General features: G+C 53.7%; 1 protein-coding gene across 4 annotated transcripts in view; it reads left to right on the forward strand.

Moving 5' to 3' along the window:
- Positions 1-733: 733 nt before the first annotated feature.
- TOP1MT (DNA topoisomerase I mitochondrial) overlaps positions 734-19,971 on the forward strand; it is a 41,763-nt gene continuing 22,525 nt past the window's right edge. Inside the window, exons 1-9 of one of the 4 annotated variants that reach the window (XM_082363825.1) lie at positions 734-1,887; positions 2,456-3,591; positions 4,905-5,794; positions 6,609-6,707; positions 7,034-7,133; positions 7,626-7,672; positions 10,678-10,744; positions 11,668-11,909; positions 17,831-17,949. In XM_082363825.1, the coding sequence (XP_082219951.1) occupies positions 5,727-5,794; positions 6,609-6,707; positions 7,034-7,133; positions 7,626-7,672; positions 10,678-10,744; positions 11,668-11,909; positions 17,831-17,949 (742 nt within the window). In that variant the 5' untranslated portion in view covers positions 734-1,887; positions 2,456-3,591; positions 4,905-5,726. Of the gene's footprint in view, positions 1,888-2,455; positions 3,592-4,904; positions 5,795-6,608; positions 6,708-7,033; positions 7,134-7,625; positions 7,673-10,677; positions 10,745-11,667; positions 11,910-12,425; positions 12,609-12,694; positions 12,962-16,515; positions 16,583-17,830; positions 17,950-19,971 lie in introns of those variants that run through there. The other 3 variants (XM_082363828.1, XM_082363826.1, XM_082363827.1) reach the window with 3 other exon arrangements.

Below are 19,971 nucleotides of genomic sequence, written 5' to 3' on the forward strand. Positions count from 1 at the left end.
TGTCCCAAACTACTTGGGGTTCTGTCTGTCAGGAGAACCGGAATGGGTTTGGATCCCACAAGTAGTGGCTGTGTCAGAGTGAAAACACAAATACACCACATTAAGAAAGGAAGAAAGAGCAATTACCAAGACATGGGGAGATTTTACAAACCATGAGAGAACATTGTGACAGAAACTGGAAGATCTAGAGAAGATGGATGACTCTGTACCCAAACATAAATGATCAAAGCTGACCCCAGAAGAGGGGGAAAACAAGAATAGACCACTAACTGTAGAATAAAGTGTTGGAAGGGGCTCTAGACTCTAACAGCCGCGCAGCAAGTCCACCTAAGAACAGGTGCCTCCTCTGCTCCTCAAAGGAGCCCAGCCTGTGAAGGGGACGGAGGGACATGGAGCCGCTTACCAAGGTAAGATGCCCACGTCTAATGAGGAGAGGGCATGAAGCACTGCATTGATTTCACCCACACCCCTAAGCGGCACACTCTGTCGTTGGCCCGGTCCTTTCCACCTGCCCCGCCCCTGTTGTTACAGAATCCACATGGGAAGGACAGCCAGTCAACCCAAGAAGGCGGAGACCTCAATGAATGACCAAAGGGTGTTGGAAAATATGTGGGGCCGTGTGGGTCACAGGCTGGGGAGGTTAAATGCCCATGATGGGGCTTCCCTGGTGGCGCAGTGGTTAAGAATCCACCTGCCAATTCAGGGGACATGGGTTCGAGCCCTGGTCCGGGAAGATCCCACATGCCGCGGAGCAACTAAGCCCGTGCGCTACAACTACTGAGCCTGCGCTCCGGAGCCCACGAGCCACAACTACTGAGCCCACGTGCCACAACTGCTGAAGCCCATGTGCCTAGAGCCCGTGCTCCGCAACAAGAGAAGCCACTGCAGTGAGAAGCCTGCTCACCGCAATGAAGAGTAGCCCCCGCTCGCCGCAACTAGAGAAAGCCCGTGCACAGCCAAAAATAAATAAATTTAAAAAACCCACCAGATCATCTTCAAAAATGCAAAGCAAGAAAAGAGACATTAAAAATATATATAAATAAGTAAATGCCTGTGACGCCAGGGCACACCCGCACGGAGTCACTGTGCAGCCCCCACACCGGCAGGACACAGTGACCCACCGTGGTCACCTTAACCCATTCTTTTGGCCAGCCATCGGCCTGCACGCATGGGCTCAGGATGTAGTTGTGGCCGGTTGGGCAGGGGGCGTCTTCAGAGGGCCCCTGGGAGAGCCCCACAGGAGGAGTAGTTTGTAACTTTTAGTTAAGGAAATAATGCAGGGAAACTAAATACTAGGGGAAAGAAGACAAAATTATCTTTATATTCAGATGACATGATTGCATAATTTAAAATCCCAAGAAATTCAACCAAAAAGAAACCCTATTAGAACTAATTAGATAATTTGGTAAGGTAGCTAGTGTTAAGCTATGTTATGGACTGAATTTTCTCCACCTTCCAAATTCCTATGTTGAATCCCTAACCTCCAATGTAATTGGATTTGGAGGTGGGGCTTTTGGGCGGTGATGAGGGTTAGATGAGGTCATGAGGGTGGGGACCCTATGATGGGATTAGTGTCCTTGTAAGAGAAAAAGACACCAGGGAATTCCCTGGCAGTCCAGTGGTTAGGACTCCCTGCTTTCACTGCCGGGGGCCTGGGTTCGACCCCTCGTCCGGGAACTAAGATCCCACAAGCTGCGTGGCATGGCCAAAAAAAAAAACAGAGACACCAGAGTTTGCTTTCTCAGCCATGTGAGGACACAGTGAGAAGGTGTCCGTCTGCAAACCAGGAAGAGAGTCTTTACAAGGAGCTGAATCAGCTGGCACCTTGATCTTGGACTTAGCCTCCCGCACTGTGAGAAAATAAATTTCCCTCCACGGCAGTACACGGTAAGTGCCGATGGGCTCTGACTTACACTTTTATACTGATCGATACTTTGCAACTATGAGCCAGACAGGCTCTTGATGCGAACGTGAACACCCAGATTTTCGAGTTGGGAGGAAAGTTGGGCTCTGTTCTGAGCCTCTGCAAGTTCCAGAGGAGGGCCTGGCCATCTGGAGTGTCACCGGCTTACCCAAGACCCAGTGGCCGGAGAGGAGCCAGGACCCTTGCAGCGTCCAGCACCTTCTCTGCACGCAGCCCCTTTCCTGGAAGGGACTGACCATGGGGAATGCCCCGGGTGAGCCAAAAATGCCATCAGGAGAGGAGATGGGACAGAGAAACCTAGAGAAAGCAGCTGATTCTAGAAAATTCCCACCTGGCCTGGATTGGGCCATTTTGACGGCTGCCTCGTCCCCAGGAGGTGCTGAAGAATTTGGGTCTGGGGTCTTTTGGTTCAATGCTAAATGTTGAATGACTTGGTGAAAAGTGGTGGCACTTCCGTCGACCTTCTCTCTGGTCCCAAGTCTCAATTAGGGACGGTGCTGACACTGTTTATTTACATTCGCATTTTTTCAGAATGAGGGGCAGAGGAGTCAGGCTCTGGAAGCACAGGACTGGCAAAGAATTCCTTTACTCCTCTATTTGCTCACTGTCGTGGCATGCTAAGATTTTGGAGTTTTGGTGTGCGCCTGTACTTACAGGGTACGCAACATAAATTGAAGAATAAATAACCGTAAAGCCCGAAGGGAGCATGATATACTGCTGTGTGCAAGCCGCTTGTCTGTGACGAATGGCGTACCAGGCACCGCGGGACCACAGGAAGCCTTAATCAATGGAGGTAATAGCCACCAATGCATCAGCCGTGCTGGTGTCACTGAGGGACCGACGCTGGAGAAGAATCAACGGAACGTGAAAAAGGAATTGTTTGTAAATACAATCAACAATTTTGTGTTCGTGAGAAAGCCATTCATCATTTGGAAACCACCTTTAGTAAAAGATGCACCTGGTTTCTCAGTGAGACAGGGCCATCAATCCCACCCAAGTCATGGGGCCAGCTCAGGGCTGTCAAAGGCCCAGGGAACAGACACACATATTTATTCTTATTTGAAGGCAAGTTGAGAGTCATTTGGGAAAAAAAAAAAAAAAAAAAAAGAGCCACTGAGAGCATTGGCTGCAGAGGGCACCTCGAAAAGCCACTTGGGAGCAGAGAGAGCTCCTTAAAAGTGTCTTCTTCAGGGCGCCCAGCCCAGGGCCCTGGTGGGAGGGGCTCTGTGGGCCCTGAATACCCACCACACTCTGGACACTTCCCAAGCCACGTCTGTGCTCTCGCCCCTCCTGGACGCAGAGGTGCACGTGGGGAGGGAGGGAGAGGTCTCTCTCCAAGCAAGGATGGTGGCTTCTGGGGAAGTGGCACTTTTCTGGGATGAGGTCCAAGGAAAGGGGGGGGTACAAATTATTGTCCTTGTAAGTTTGGCATCGTGGCCTGGCCCCATGGACATTTTTCTGGCCACTTTGGGGAACTAGTTTTATCCTTTGAACAGTGCGAGGTGAGGACGCCCAGGGCTCCCTGGAGCGTGGTGTTTACTGGTCTGATCCCTGGCAGACGGCTGAAGGCACCTGCATGTTTTCCCCCACCGAGGCCTCCCCACCACCCTCTGCGGAAAATCCTGCTGCCGAAGGACCACCCTGGGCTCTGGAGGAGTGGAGGCCAGGTGAGGCCAGGTGGGGAGCGGGCCACAGGCAGGGCCACGTGTGGTGGAGCAGTCATGGGCAGACAGCTTGGCAGTTCATGGCAGTGCCAGGAAGGGGAGCAGCAGCTGCGGCAGCAGGGCTGGGCCAGATGCCCCCCAGAAACCTGGGGAGGGACAGGGTCCACGGAGCGCCTGTGAACGAGGCGTCAGCCCATGTTGCTGACGGTCAGCGGGATAAGGCCAGGGAAGGTGGTGGTGGCCGTCTCAGTGGGGTGTGGGGAAGGCTGCCTTAACGGGGATCAAAAGTGAGCCAGAGGACAGGAAGTAGACACACGTCTGGGGAGTTCTGCTTGGTGGGGGGGCAGAGAACTGGTGGGACACGTACTTGTGGGGTCAGGGGAGGGCTGAGGGGCTGGCCTGCCGTTCACAGAGGTTCGAACAGTCCAACCACAGCGACAGGAGGGGGCAGAGGGATGGCGGACACAGGCAGGGCAGCCGTGGGGCTGGGAGGATGCGGCCACTCCCTGTGGGCTGTTTCTGTGTGTCGGTGACATAGGAAGCAAGGCCCCCGCTGAGAGTGGGCCGAGGAGGGGTGCTGGAGGTCACAGGAGGCGAGGAGGAGGACGGCTAAGGACAGGGGGGTGGGGCTTCCTGGTGGGGCGGGGGCCCCAGCTGCCATGTGGCTGCCCAGAAGGCAGAGGGCTCGGTTTAACCAGGGTTTAAGGGGGTGAGAGGTCGCGGGCAGCCGAGTGATGCTTTGCGTACTCAGCCTCACTGATGGGCTGTGACACCTAAGAGAAGGAAAACACCCATCATTCCAAGGACTCATTCGTGACCTAATCCAGAAAGATTCAGATTCTGGATGGCGGTAACTCTGATGACTGAATACCTTGTTGTCAGACGGTTTTGGATATAAGTTATAAAGTGTTTTTGACACCTGCCCAGTCAGTCAACTGACAACGAGGCTCTTACCCCAAATCTGGGACCACCTAGACATAGCTACCCTCGAAAATATATATCATCGGAAAATATGCATCCTTTATTTACCAAGCAAAAAAGGGGCATAATTCAGTGGAACCAAAGCTTCCTTTTCCCTGAAAACCTGTTTCTATTTTCCACGTATGACTAATTTTTAATCTCAGTGACTGAGCGGTAATGCCATTGTCACTGATGCTGACAATGGGGTTTTTTAAGAAGCATATGATAGATGTTGCCTTCACGGTATCCTTTTTTGGTTATCGTTCTGTGGCGTTCTGAATAAAATGAGTTCAGCCTCCGTGGGGCTCTAGCAAATCCAGGCGCAATTGTAGATTAGATGCCATCTTTATGCAAAGCTTCCGCAGCACACACTGGGCTGGCAGTGAGAGGCCGTCGACACGACACAAGGCTTCCGTCTGGCCATTATTCACCAAAGCAGGAAAACAGCTATTTACCTAACGTCCATTTGTTAAGAAGGCAGGAAAATGGCATCTTTAATAACGTCAAACAAAGGCACCAGAACTTATAAAACAACCACCAAATTGTAAAGTAAGGAGCATGTTTGTAATAGCCTCCTCTGTTTTCACCAAAGGTATGTTTTTAGGCGGTTTTCCTGTGATGGGGTTTTAGGGTCAGAGGACAGCCCCACCCACGCAACCACGCAAACTGGAACCCTGGGTGTCATCCTCAACTCCTCTCGTCCCCACCTCCACCATCCTCTGCTGGCCGACCTCATTGCCGTCTCCCACGGGACCAGGCACTGAGTTTCCCACAGGCCTCTCTGCCCCAAGAGCTGTCCTGCCCACTGAGGCTCATTCATCCCTCTAAATGCAATGGGAGCACCTTATCTTTCCTAACCTGACAATCCCCGCCCCCCTCCGCCTGCACCATCACGTCCACGCCCCGCCGGCCCTTCCCCCATCCCAGCCCGCGCACGCAGGTGCATGTGCACGCTCACACACTTGGGCCAAGATCTCCCGCAGGGCCCTTGACCCTGGGCTGCCCCCTCGTCGCTCCGCACCCATCCTGCCAGTGCCCAGGAGTTCGCGCCCCAGACCCCCAGCTGCCGGGCCGCGCAGGAACCCCGCCCCGCGCTTGCGCCTCCTGCCTTCCCGGCGGCCCCCGCGGCGCCGAGGAGCGGCACGTGGTGGTGGAGACGCTGCGCACGCGCGGACCTGATGGCAGGAGACGGCGCGTCGGTAGACGGTGTGCTCGCTGCGGAGCCCGAGGCCTTGAGGAGCCGCAGGTGGGAGTTCCGGAGCGCGCGGCGGGTGGGGCCAGGAGGGGGACATTCTCCCCAGTCTCCCCTTCTCCGCACGACCCGGCGTGGCCCGCGGGGCCTCCTGTGCCTGACCAGCTCCCTAGGAGATGGGCGTGGACCGGCGCCGACACACGCAAATCCCTCGGTGCCCGGGCGGGCTCCAGTCCCCGCCGGGGTCCGCCCTGGAACCCAGATATCTGCCTTAGGGCCTGGGTTGTCCTCATCGTGGAGCCGCCCGCTCCATTTCCTGAGTTCTGATCTGCCTTCTTTGTCTTTACCACCTACTGGCGTTCATCTTGTTAACGCCACGAGCTTACAGCTTTCTTTTCCTTTTCCTTTTGGTCTGATGCATCTAAAGCCATAAGTACTCAGCTGGAATTGGCAAACAGGCTATTTTCAGTGGAGTTGATGCTTGTCTTCAAGATAGTTAATTGTGACGTTTCAAAATATAAAGATGATGACACATAAAACGCGGGAAAATGCTCAGGACCTGTTAACTGAAACTGTTCCTGGAGACTGTTTCTGTAGTAATGGGGTCAATAATGACATGCACCTCCTGGTGCACCTGTTGTATAGAGACCTTGTGAACAGTGGGCCTTTGCTCTTCTCTTAGTCGTGGGTTGATGTGAGTTAGCTGTTGATGTGTTTTAGATGTAGACTCAGCCAGTGGGACCACCAGCCACAGGCATGACAGGCCATAGAATGTCCCTGCACATGGGCCCAGGCTCACCTCCTTTCCGACTGACCTGCTGCTTACCTGGGGTCCTCTGTGATGCATTTCAGCTCTGTTTTCTCACAGTTGGAGACACACAATTACAGGTAAAGAAGAGGCGATGGGAGATGGTCAAGTGTCTGATTTGAAGCCATTCTCAGTGAAGGATGAAGTTGCCCTCACAAGGTAACTGAATGTTTTTGGGAAGAAGTGGCCTTTGCTTAGTGGAGTGTGATTTTTATTAACGAGCTGGCTCACCTCTTGAAATGCCCTAGTCTAATTGACCCCGTCCCTGCACTAGTGGAAAATGGGATGCGAAGAGTGTGTGCACACAGACATGGCCCAGGTGGTGTCGAGCAAGGAGTCTGGTGTTAGGCTGGGGAGGGAGAGGGCGGGGTGATCCTATCGCTTTTCTGTGCAGCTTGTATTTCTCCAAGCCAGAGACAGCGTTTCAATGTTGGCTTTACATTTCCTCCCTTGGGACTTGCATTAAAATTTTTTTTTCATTAAAGGAAGAGGGAGAATACTGACCAGATGAACCTAGAAAACCTGAAGAAACAGAAAGTGAAGGAGCCAAACCAAAAAAATCAGGGAAGATGTGGGAAAGACCAGGTTTGAATCTTCCATTTACTGATAATGTTCTATTTTTAAACTTGACAGTCTTCACTAAGTTAAATTTTTCATTTTTTTTTTTTATCCGTAAGCCTTTCTTAGTCTCTATGGCATTTTGATAGTTTTAAAAATGTACATTTTGTGTGTAAAGTACATTTATTTCTACTTTCAGAAGGCGCGCTGCTTTCTGTGTTGTGCCTGGGCCTTGGAATCAGTTCTGGGAGGGGTGGGTTTGGTTACGCATTACTCAGAACCCTTTGAGGCGGCTGCCACCCTCTTGCTGAGTTCTAAGGACCGGGAAGCTGCCGGCTGGGGGCGTCATGGTGTCCTGGACCTGACTTGCTCACTTCCTGAGGGTCATGTTTGCTCTTCCCAGGGGCCACTTCAGCACACATTGGTGGTGGTCTCTTTAGTGTTTTAACAGAAGTTCTAACCATTACCGCAACGTGGAAATGTTCTCAGTAAAACTCTCTGTCTTCTTGTGACTCGTAGCAGTGCCTGAAGGAAGAAAGTACGTTCTCCATTTCAAAAGATACCAGGTAGGGTTTGTCCTGTGCCCCTTTGCTCTGTGCAGGAGGTGAGGTGGGGATGGTGAGGATGCAGCGGTGGGAGGGGCAGCGACATCACCTTCAGTCCTGACTCCGCCCTTGTCATTGGAATTGGGACCTGTACTCCCTGTTTTTATCCAGTCTTTGGTCTCACTTGAGCAGAAGTGAACAATCCAGTAGAACCACAGAACGATTGGTAACGGGAGCTGCTGGCTGCCACGCAGGAAATCAGTCTTTTGCGCATTCTGTGAAGGCCGAGATGTCAGGCCGCTGTCCTGAGGACTGGCCCCCTCACCTGCCGTCGGTCCTCTCTTTTGTGGTTTTTATATTATCAATAAATAAAGGATCTTGTCAGAAATAATAATAGGTAACAATAGGTAACCACATCTTTTTCAAAGAATAGAACCAAAAATAGTTTAAAAGGCATTAGGCATATGGTTGTCACTGACCTTTCTTTACCTCTCCTGTTTTCTACCACTTCCTTGTCTCAGAGGATAGTATAAATAGCTCTCTTTGTCCAGTAGAACAAAGAAAAAACCTGATGGAAAAAAAACCATGGTAGGTTTTGCTTTTGGAAACTTTGGTGCTGGAAACACGTGTGGCTTGATGACAGGATTTGCGTGTCAGTTCATGGTGAAAGGAGTCTAGGCTTTAGAATCAGGCAGTTGAAGCTCTGTCGTTCTAAATAGTATTTCCAGTTTTGAACGAAGCACCGGCCTCAGAGTACAGGATTAGTTTAATTTGGTGTTTTCTCTGAGTCATGTCAAATCATGTTTATTAGTTTCCCGTAATCGGGTCGGGGGAGTGGGGTGGGGGAGGGTGGGCCGCTCCCTTTTCTGGCTGCCATTTGCCCCCTCCCTGCCTCCCTCCCTGCTGGACCCGCGCTGTGAGCGGTGGGTGAACTTCTGAGCAGGCTCCTGGGTGTGCAGCTCACACACCATGGTTACGGTGAAGCGTCTCGAATGTTAAATGCTGCTGACATTTTACAGAACTGCTTGGCCAGACAGACAGAAACGTGTGCGGCCCCGGTCTAGCTTGTGGGCCACATCGTGCGGCCCCCATGCTGTGAACAGAGGCAGGATTTCTCCTGTGCCTGGTGTTCTGTCCCAACTGTTGTTTTTCTCTCATGGAAAGTGTCAGAAATTTTGGGAAACTTTCCTTTTGTGTTTGTTGTTGTTGTGATAACATTCATATAATGTAAAATTCATCATTTTAACCATTTCAGAGTGTACAATTCCTTGGCACTAAGGACATTCACAATCTTGGGCAACTGTCAGCACGGTCTAATTCCAGAATTTTTTCATCACCTCAAAGGGAAACCCCATACCCCTCATTTCCCTCTTCCCCCAGCCCCTGACAACCTCTCATCAGCCTTTTATTTCTACGAATTTTCCTATTCTGGGTATTTCGTACAAGTGGATCATACAATATTTGTCCTTTTGTGTCTGGCTTCTTTCACTTAACATATTTTCAAGATTCATCCACATTGTAGCACGTATCAGCACTTCATTTTTATTTATTTATTTATTTATTTATTTTTGGCTGTGTTGGGTCTTCGTTGCTGCGCACGGGCTTTCTCTAGTTGCAGTGAGCGGGGGCTGCTCTTTGTTGCAGTGTGCGGGCTTCTCATTGCGGTGGCTTCTCTTGTTGCGGAGCACGGGCTCTAGGTGCGCGGGCTTCAGTAGTTGCGGCACGCGGGCTCAGTAGCTGTGGCTAGCGGGCTCTAGAGTGCAGGCTCGGTAGTTGTGGTGCGCGGGCTTAGTTGCTCCACAGCATGTGGGATCTTCCCGGACCAGGGCTTGACCCCATGTCCCCTGCATCGACAAGCGGATTCTTAACCACTGCGCCACCAGGGAAGCCCCAGCACTTCATTTTTATGGCTGAAAATATTTTACTGTTTGAGTATAGTGCTTTTTGCTTATCCGTTCATCTGTTGATGGACATTTTGGGTTGTTTCCACCTTTGGGCTCTTGTCAGTATTGCTGCTGTGAACATTCACTCACAGTATTTGTGTGAACACCTAGGAGTGGAGTTGCTGGGTCTCGTGGTGGTGGTTTGCCTCGCTCCGGCACTGCCACACTGTTTCCGGGGTGGCTGCACAGTTTTACGCTCCCACCAGCAATGTGCGAGGAGCTTGCGTTCTCCGCATGCCTGCCAGCACTTGGTATTGTCCATCTTTTCGCTGTAGCCATCCTAGTGGGTGTGAAGTGAACGGTTTTGGATGGTCAGTCGACTGGTGGCGGGCCTCCGTTGCCCTCCGTAACCCAGTGCCTGGCCCCCCAGGGCCTGTCCCCGTGGCGGTGTTTGGGTGGCGGCCGAAGGGGCTGCCCCGCCGCTCCTGCTCGGGCCTGTTGTGTCTCATCTTCTCTCTGTTTAGTTTGGGTTTTGTTTCTGAATGTGTTTCTCACAATTACTACTTCTTAAAGGTTACTTTTGAAGGACCGTTTTTCTAAATTGATGATTTCCTGGCAGTCGTAGTTTTTTTTTTCTTTGATTTTTAATTTTTTTGGCTGCGCAGCATGCGGGATCCTAGGTCCCCAAGCAGGGATGGAACCCGCGTCCCCTGCATTGGAAGCGTGGAGTCTTAACCATGGACCACCAGGGAAGTCCCATGGCAGTCATAATATTGACAGGGGCCGGGGGTGGGCAGAGGTGGACCTGGTGGGTGACAGGGCTGGCTCTGCCATCCGCTCTTTCTGCAGCCCCCGCAGGTCTCCTGTCGGCAGGAGGTGTGCCAGGGGTGCTTTTGCAGCTTCCAGCAGCTCATTAGTGTCAGACTGGAGTTGCTCATTCACCCCCTGCCCACAGATGTCCTATGAATATGCTCACGTTTACCAAGCATGCTGTGAAAAATAGAAGAGTCCCCTGAAAAGACTGGAGACTCTGTAGTCTGTAATGTAGGTTATTTATCTGTTTTTTGGTTATCTGTTTTCAAAATGGTAGGCTTTCTAAGTGAGCAGCTGATTTATGTATTTACGTATGGTTCTGTATTCTAGATCTGCACAGACCACCAAGCCTGTGAAGACGCGTAACAGTGAAAAGCTTTCCAAGAAAAAAGGCCAGGTAACATCTTCAGGTGTGATTCTCATGATCAACTTTCTAGGTACTCGTACTTGCGTGTTTATTCTTGCAAGTGTAAGAAGACAGTGAATGGGGACTTCCCTGGCGGTCCAGTGGTTAAGACTCCATGCTTCCACTGCAGGGGGCATGAGTTCCATCCCTGGTACCGCACGGCGTGGGCAAAAAAAAGACAATGAATGACCTTACTGTCTGACTTGTCTGACTTTCTTTCTTTTTTAAAAAAAATATTTATTTATTTATTTTTTATGGCTATGTCAGGTCTTATTTGTGGCACACGGGATCTTCGTTGAGGCGTGTGGGATCTTTTGTTGCAGTGCACGGGCTTCTCTCTAGTTGTGGCATGTGGGATCCAGAGCACGTGGGCTCTGTAGTTTGCGGCACACGGGCTCTAGTTGAAGCGCACAAGCTCAGTAGTTGTGGCGCGTGGCATTAGTTGCCCCATGGCATGTGGGATCTTAGTTCCCCGACCAGGGATTGAACCCATGTCCTATGCATTGGAAGGCAGATTCTTTACCACTGGACCACCAGGCAGATCCCCTGCCTGACTTTCTAATAGGAATGTATTGTGAAATGAGTCTGTGGAGCCTGGGTGGGGGAAGTGGCATTGGAATAGCCGCTCCTCCTGTGCCCGTTCCCAGTGGGGTTTGTGCCCGGGGGCAGTGCACTGCCCTGGGTTCCACTCCTGACAAGGGCCAGGAGAGCTGAGACACAGAAGCTATTTTCTGAAGCTCCTTTGGAGGCAGTAGAGGCGCATAGTCTGGATTTGTTGCCCCTCTGATGGCAGCCCCTGTGGGGAAGGGCAGGGCAGGATGTGGTGAGTAAAGCAGTCACTGGGGTCTGCGACCTGGGCGGGTGCTGCCTGTGGGGTGTGGCCCACTCATAGTGTGCTCTTTCTCCTGCACAAGGTTCCAAGGCTACAGCAAGGCCCTGGGGACGAGAGGAAGATGGCCCTTGGCGCTCTCCAGGTGTCCTCTGAGGATGGGGCACTGCAGGCTGTGTCCAGCGGCCAGGACGGTGGGAAGGCTGTGTGGCCCAGCACCCTGGGAGAGGGAGACAGGGAGCGAGTGGACGCAAGCCAGGGGAAGGATGGGGTGAAAGTGAAAAGCAAACAGAAAAGAAAAAAGGAGAACAAATCGGAAGAGCAAAGGTGGGAAGGGCTTAAGGAGAAAGGTGCTGGGAGACAGACCAAGGCTTCGAAGCCGGAGGAGGGCAGCGGGGACTGGAGGGGTGCGTGTGGCCACAGCAGGAGGGCGCCTGTGGAGAGGGGGCGCGGGCCCAGCGGGGAGGCGGTGAATGGAGGCGACAGGGACGCAGGAGCCGAGAGCCGCAGGGAAGACGCGCAGGCGGAGGCGGGGGGAACGTCCACGACGGGGCAGCTAGCCTACACCGAAAAGGTGGGAGAGTTGGTGGGGAGGAAGCAGCTACGAGGTGAGGTCGAGGAGGGGAAAGACATGTGGGCTGGAGAAATTAAGAAAGAAGAAAATGAAAAATGTGGTGCTGGTAACGAGCCCGCATCAGTGACTGTGGTTTCCAGAAAAGTCAAAAAAAGGAAGAAGGGCAACGCAGGCGGGGCAGGGGCTCCGGAAGCAAAGGAACGGAGACAAGGGGATGGGGAGCTGGGGAGGGATGGGCGGGTGGAGAGGGCCGTCAGGCGTGGACTGGGCCGGCCCGGGAAGGACGTGCGGTGGGAGAAGCGACGGAGAGAGGAGAGAAGTCGGTGTGGCCTGGAGCAGGGCAGAGACGAAGAGGAGGAGCCGGTCGATGCAACGTCCCGAGGGAGAGACAGGAAAAGGGACCACGAGGCCACCAAAGGGCCGGAGGAGGAGGGAGAAGGCAGGTGGAGATGGTACGCCCGCGCCGGCCCCGCCCCCACTGCCCATCGCCACCCCCTGCAGGCCGTGCCCCGCCCCTCACCCCGTCACCACCCCTGTAGCCCCGCCCCGGGCCCTCGGCCCGCCTCCGCCCCACCCCCACCCGCGGTCTCTTTCACACCCACGTGTGGGCGTAAAGAGAAGGTGGCTGTATGTGTTGGCTTTTGCTGCCAGCTGTGGGCCTGTCGGGGAGGCGTGGTGGGTAACGCCAAAATGCTGTAGTGCGGGGGCAGCTTTGAAATGTAGGCGTTACCGGGTGCTAGTGAGAACCAGCGTCCCTGATGCACTCGCTCTGTGTCTCCATTGCTTTTGGCCAGTCCTTGGCGAGGTAGGTGCTGTTATCTCCACTTACCAGGTTAGGAAACTGAGGTACAGAGAGGTTAAGTAACTTGGCCATGGTCACAGGGACACTAAGCAGAGGAGCACACATTGGACACCGCCGTCTTAACCATTCCTCCTGGGCCGTCCAGCCTGCAGCCGCCAGCCGCTCGTGGCTGTGAGCTCCTGAGACGTGGCTGGTCCCGGTGGGGACATGCTGTGGGTGTAAAGTGCATGCTGACTTCAAATAGTAGGAAAAAAGAATGTGAACTCACTCATTTTTTATATTGATCACACATTGTAGTGACAATATTTTAAATATTTTGGTTGAAATTAAGTATATTGCAAAAAATCAAATCGGTTTAAAATTCACTTGTGGCTTGTGTCACATTTCTGCTGGTCAGTGCTGTTTCACACCTTGTGAAGGGGTGCAGCAGAGACCACAGGTGGGGCTGCCAGCTTTGGGATCAGAATGGTCTTTACTGGTGTCAGCTCCTGCTTTGAGCAACGATATGATTCTGGGGAAATTAGATTTTCTGAGCCTTTTTTCTCTTGTATGTGAAATGGGGTACTCTTTGTGGAGTTGCTAGTATGAGGAGACATGTGAAGGCTTATGAAGTGGGTGGGTGTGAAGTGGTCTCTCATTGTAGGTTCGAATTGGATTTCCCTGATGGGTAAGGATGTTGAGCATCTTTTGTGCTTAGTGACCATTTGTATATCTTTGGAGAAATGTCTGATCAGTTTCTTTGTCTGTTTTTTTTTAGTTGGGTTATTTGTCTTTTTATTGTTGAGATGTAAGTGTTCTTTATGTATTCTAAACACAGACTCATCAGATACATGATTTGCAAACATTTTTTCCCTTCCTGTGGATTGTCTTCTCATTTTCTTGATGGTGTCCTTTAAAGCACAAAAGGTTTGAAATTTTGATGAGTCCACTTTAGCTGAGTCCACTTTAGCTGTTTTATTTTTCCTTGCTTGTACTTTTTAAAAAAAATTTTTATTTTATTTTTGGCTGCGTTGGGTCTTCGTTGCTGTGCACGAGCTTTCTCTAGGTGTGGCGAGCGGGGTCTACTGTTCGTTGTGGTGTGCCGGCTTCTCATTGCAGTGGCTTCTGTTGTTGCAGAGCACGGGCTCTAGGCTTGCAGGCTTCAGTAGTTGCGGCGTGTGGGCTCAGTAGTTGTGGCGTGTGGGCTCAATAGTTGTGCACAGGCTTAGTTGCTCTGCAGCATGTGAGATCTTCCCAGACCAGGGATCGAACCCGTGTCCCTTGCATTGGCAGGTGGATTCTTAACCGCTGCGCCACCAGGGAAGTCCCTGTTAAATCAGAATGTGAGTCCTCTAACCTTGTTCTTCTCTTTCAAGATTGTTTTGGATATTCTGGGTGGCTTGTATGTCCACGTGAATTTTAGGATTGGTTGTCAATTTCTGCAAAGAAGCCAACCTTTTGATGGGGATTGGGTTTTTTTGTGGATCACTTTGGGGAATATTGCCATCTTAGCAAAATGAAGTCTTCCAATCCATGAATATGGGATGACTTTCCATTTACTTAGATCTTCTTTAATTTTTTTCAGCATGTTTTGTAGTTTAAAGTGTACAGATTTTTTACTTCTTTGGTTAAGTTCACTCCTAGCTATTTTCTGTTTTTGATACTATTGTAAATGGAGTTGTTTTGTAATTTTCTTCTCAGGTAATTCACTGCAGGTGTAAAGAAAGAAAAGCAATTTTTGTATATTGATATTGTACCCCACGACTTCGTTGAATTCATTTATTAGCCCTAGTAATTTTTTTGTTGTTGTAGAATCTTGTGGGTTTTCTATACACAAGATCCTGCCATCTGCAATAAAGACAGTTTACTTCTTCCTCTCAAATTTGGATGCCTTTTATGTCGCTTTCTTGCCCCTGTGCTCTGGCTAGAACCTCCAGGACGGTGTTGAATAGCAGTGTCCAGTTCTGATCTTGGGGCCATGGCACCTTTGAGTATGGTGTGGCTGTGGGGTCTTTAGCTGCTCTGTCTCAGGTTGAGGAGGTTCCCTCCATCCTAGTTTGTTGAGCGTGGCTTTTTGCTTTTATCGTGAAAGGGTGTTGGATTTTTTTGTCAGTTGCTTTTTCTGCATCTCTTTAGAGATCTTGCGGTTTTTGTCCCGCCACATTCCCGTTTACAAAATTGCACAGTCTGAATTTAAAACACAGCGGCCTCAGCATTCTGTGGAAGGAACAGTGGGCCTGGGCTAGAATGTACGTCCTGATTTTAGAAGGATTATAAGGGAGAATGTATGCAAGGTCTCTAAGCACGCCTGGCAGAAGGTGGGCCTCAAGGAGTGTCAGCTGCTGCGGTCCTAAGGCACGTCCAGCCAGCGGCTGCGTGGCTTATTCCAAAACGGTGGTGACCGCCGCCATGGCCCGCCTGGGCACTGAGATCCAGCCCTTGCAGCCATGCAGCTGTGTGCCAGTGCTTCAGCCACCAGATGTCAGCGGGGACTGAGGAATCGGTGGCAGCAGTGGGGGTGAGAGAGGATGTGGGCGTGCCTCTGCTGAATCCCTGTGGCGGCAGGAGGCGTGGCAGGCGTGCCTGGGCCTGCTGCGCCCTCGCCGGGCAGACACTGACAGGTGGGCGCGTGTCCGCTTCCCACAGCCCCTAAGCTGCGTCTTACAGATGCAGGAGAGCTGGACACCTGCCCAGGGTTGACAGATGGTGGAGCCCTGTCCACTGCTGGCTCAGGGCCCGCGGACGGGCATCGTGGCCTGCTGCAGACCAGGCCTGGCCCTGGAGGGCTTGCAGCTGGATCATGCTGCCCAGGGCGGAAGCGGGGGTCAAACCCAGGACAGTGAGTGCGGGAGGGAGGGTTCAGCTGCACAGGGGTGAGAGGTGAGGGGCTGGTCTGCAGTGATTGTGTTACAGGACTTGCAGGAGGCCGCGTGGGCCTGGATGGAAGGCGCCCCTGCTGTTTGCACATTGTACCCTTACACAGCTTCACCTGTCAGGCCTTCTGACAGCGTGGAAGTGCCCCTCTTCCATGTCTGGCCTGATGTGCCCGGCGAGCGTGTGATCACAGAGGACCCACCGGGTGCCCTCGGGAGCTGGGGGACGGAGGGAGGTGGGCAAGCGCTGAAGCCCTGTGCCGGCCCCTCGCGCCGCTCCCAGTCGGCCTTCCGGGAGGAGCCTCGGGCCGGTCATGGGGCCGCGTGAGCGTCCCGCAGCTCTGGGCCAGAGCTTCGGGACCTTCGGGACGGAGGGGTCGGCGGGACTGGACTTGAATCCAGGGCCTGTCTGCAGCGTCAGGAGGCTGGCCCGAGAGCACAGGGAAGCGGGCGCAGGAGCAAGGCGGGGACAAGGGACCGCGCGGAACCGCCCTGGCCCTGCCCAGTGCCGCTGTGCGGCCCCCAGGAGGCCGGCGCGGTCCGCGTTCACCCGCCGAGTCCGCCAAGTGCGCCGGGGCGCAGCGGGGCGGGGCCTGCGACCAGGCCTGGGGGGCGGGGCCTGCCCGAAGATGAGGGGCAGGGCGGGTGCGCCGGGCCTTTGCACATGGTGGGCAGGTTCTCGCTCCCGGGGCTTAAGAGGGCGGAGCGCAGGGTGCGCCCCGACGCCCCCCCGAGGCCCCCAGACCCGGCGGAGGGTCGTAAGCTGAGTCCGGTAAGGTGGCCGAAGACCTTGGGCGGAGGCTCAGGAAGGGCGCATCCCTGCTCCTCCCAGACATCTGACGGCTGCGTCCGGGCGGGATGGGAGCGCACGTTGCTCTTCGGTTTCCCCAAACGGGATCTGAGACCACAGATGCAGCACGTGCCGTTTCCTGACCGCTGGACCACACGTGCCGCGTCTCACCCCTGCTCCCCCGGGGGCCCCCATTTGGGAGTTTCTTCCCCCACTGTTTTTTTGTTTTGGTAAGCTCTGTTGCTCATGTAGCTGTGCCTAGCCTAAGCACCCTAGTGTTTGGTTTTGAACTTGACATGTGTGTGGTCTCACACTGGCCTCTCATTCCATGTTGGATTCTCAGTTCCTCCGCTTCCAGGAGCTTTGGTCCATTCATTCTCTTCACGGGCACGTAGCCCGTGATCAGTTCCTCTTAGTGGCTTTTGTGCTCCGAGCTGAGGCTTGCTTCTGCCCACAGTGCTCCCAAGCTCTTTCCTGGGGGATGTGGGCAGAGGCCCTGTGGTCACACGGGGGGTGAGTTGTGGCCGGTGTGGAATAGCGCGAGGGAGGTGGGGATCTCCTGTGCGTGAAATGCCACCTTTCCAAAGAGCAGGGTGGGTTCACACCCGCACGGGGCTGCGCTCAGGGTTCCTGTTGGAGTTCTGACGTCATTAACTGAGTGCTTCCAGATGGCGTCTCACCGCGGTCTAACTGGTCCCCTTCTGTGACCTAAGTCCTATCAGTACTTCCACTTTACAGCCAGGGACCAGAGACTTGCCATGACCATGGAGTCCCGTCTGCCTCTGGGGGCTCGGGCTCTGCTGGTGGGGGTGGGAGGGACAGCGTCCTGGGAACAGAGGGGTCAGGCCTGAGTGTGGAGCTGGGTTGCAGTGGCCGCTTCGCTGGTGCACCCTCACTAGATGCATTCCAAAAAGAGCTGCGAATTACAGTTGCACAAGATTGGGAAAGTAGGTTGGAGCCAGACCTGGGGACTCTGGGGCGGCCCTGAAGGGACCCAGCTGGGGGAGCCTCTCTGCTCCTTTCCCTCTGGGTCAGGGAGGTGTGGTTGTTTAACGAGAGGCGTGGTCTGAGGTCAGGCAGGGTCAGTCCCCACACGCCTAGTGGGATGACCCCTCCTGTTCCTTACCTAGCTCAGCTGGGAGGTGGTCACGGGGCGTCCAGAGGGATGCGCGGGGAGGACCTGCACGCAGGTGCGGCGTGAGAGTCGGAACCTTCTCGTGTGTCCTCCAGGTGGGAAGAGGAGAAGCAGAGCCCAGGCGGTGTGAAGTGGACGCAGCTGGAGCACAGAGGCCCGTGGTTCGTACCCCCGTACGAGCCGCTTCCTGAGGGAGTTTGCTTCTACTATGATGGTGAGGACTGCCTGGGTGGCTCGAGTGACTGTGGCCAGGGACCTTCTGCACCTGGTAACTGGCGGCCACCCAGGCCTGCTCCGCTGGTGGCTCTCCCACCAGGGTCTGGGCTGACCCGTGCACCTGGGAGACACCCAGGACTCCTTTGCTCAGGAGCCAGGCCAGGCTGCTTCCAAGTCTGCAGTTCAGAGGCTCCCTGAGACATCAGGGGGGCCCTGCTCATCTGCAGCCTGGCACCCTCTCAGAACTGCCGTGCTTGGGGGCGCGGGGGCTGCACATCAAGCGCCCAATGAACCAGGTGGTGTCCTTGAACTCGCTCAGCTTGGTTCTGCCACCCCTGCCTTCCTGCTGTACTGGCATGGCCCACGTGGGCTTACATCCAGGAGGACCTTCTGGGTGAGGGTCTGAGTCTCTGGGTCCCTGGGAGTTTGGAGCAAGCTGCCTGCGGTCTCCCAGCTGTTACCGTGGGCATGTGCTGACTGGCCCGAGCCCTCACTGTCCCTTCCCTGGCCTCTGGCCCTCATTCTCTCCACCCCTCTGGTTAGGAGCGTCAGCTTAGTTGGTTTTTTTTTGTTTACTTTTTTGGCTGCGTTGCTGCGCGCGGGCTTTTCTCTAGTTGCAGCAAGCGGGGCTTCTCTTATTGCGGAGCACGGGCTCTAGGCGCGCGGGCTTCAGTAGTTGCGGCGCGCGGGCTTAGCTGCTCCACGGCATGTGGGATCTACCCGGACCAAGGCTCGAACCCGTGTCCCCTGCATTGGCGGGCGGATTCTTAACCTCTGCGCCACCAGGGAAGCCCCTTCTGCTTAGTTTTGTGCTGCTAGTTTGACCTGTTTCCCCCCATTTTCTGCATCTCTGCTAGGGTAAGCCTTCTGAAGGCGGCCCTCCGCCTCTCCTGGGTCAGACCAGGCCCTCGGCAGGGCATGCGCGGGCACTGCACACAGGCCAGCCTTGGTCGCTGGCAAGTTGTCCCAGCTCCTGCAAGGCGCTGCCACAGGGAGGCCTTTGTGGACGGCAGGGAGGACTGCCTCCCCTCCTTCGCCTCCTCTCTCTCTGGGGCTCTTGTAGTGCTCGCCTCCTTGGGGGATCTGGTGACCCCGTGGGCTCCTGCTGGGTCACACGTGCCTGTCCCTGGGGGACACTCGGGCAGCACACACAGCCACGCTTCTTCTTCGTTAACTGCGACTCCATCGATGTGGGTGTTGGTTTAGAATCTGGTTTTCCGAGCTAGACTAGATTCCGTGACTGTCAGAGCCTGCCCTGTGCCTCGTGGGCACCTGGGCGGCCCAGCCATGGGAGGGGACGCTCGCAGGGCAGGAGCTGAGCCCCTCGGGCTTTGGCTGCTCAGCTAGTTCTCTGTCCTCCCGAGAAGCTGGTTTGGGGAAGAATTGTGCTGTTTTATCACAAGTGCCTTTTTCTTATTATCAAAGTAACGCATATTTGTTTTTCCAACGTTTGTGATAAAAATTTTCAAACGTACACAAGAGTTGAGAGAACTCCGTGGTGAAAGCCCCCGCCCCCCGGCCTTCGCGCTGCTCTGCTGGATCTCTGTCCCCCGCTGAGCCGTCTCTAACACTGATTCTTGGAGTAAAATGTCGGAAGTCATTGGGCAAATGGGAGGGTGTTTAAAAGGTTGCAGCTGCTACAGTTATTCACATCTTTCTGCTTTGGAGCCTTAACTTTTGTTTTATTTTTACATTATGTGGTGATGTGTGTCCTAAAACTTCTCGTGTTTTTGAACTGTAAATTTCCATGTAAGTGTAGCAGCAAAATAAATCATTAAAGCAGTATAAACGTGCGCAACTCTGGCCGTTGACGCCTTCTGCAAAGGCCTGGCCTGGGCTCCAGGACGCTCACAGCCGCACCTGTGCACGGGTGTGGTTGTCTTCTTAAATTTAGAGCCTTCTCCTGAACTACTAAAAGTCAGCCATGTTACGATATAATGCAACGTGTGTAACAAAGCGCGACTTAAGGAGCAGGATGTTGCGGGCCGGAGGGTGAGGCAGGGTTGGCTCCCTAAATCAG

This window comes from Balaenoptera borealis (assembly GCF_965194805.1).
Source record: "Balaenoptera borealis genome assembly, chromosome: 17".
Classification (NCBI taxonomy): Eukaryota; Metazoa; Chordata; class Mammalia; order Artiodactyla; family Balaenopteridae; genus Balaenoptera; species Balaenoptera borealis.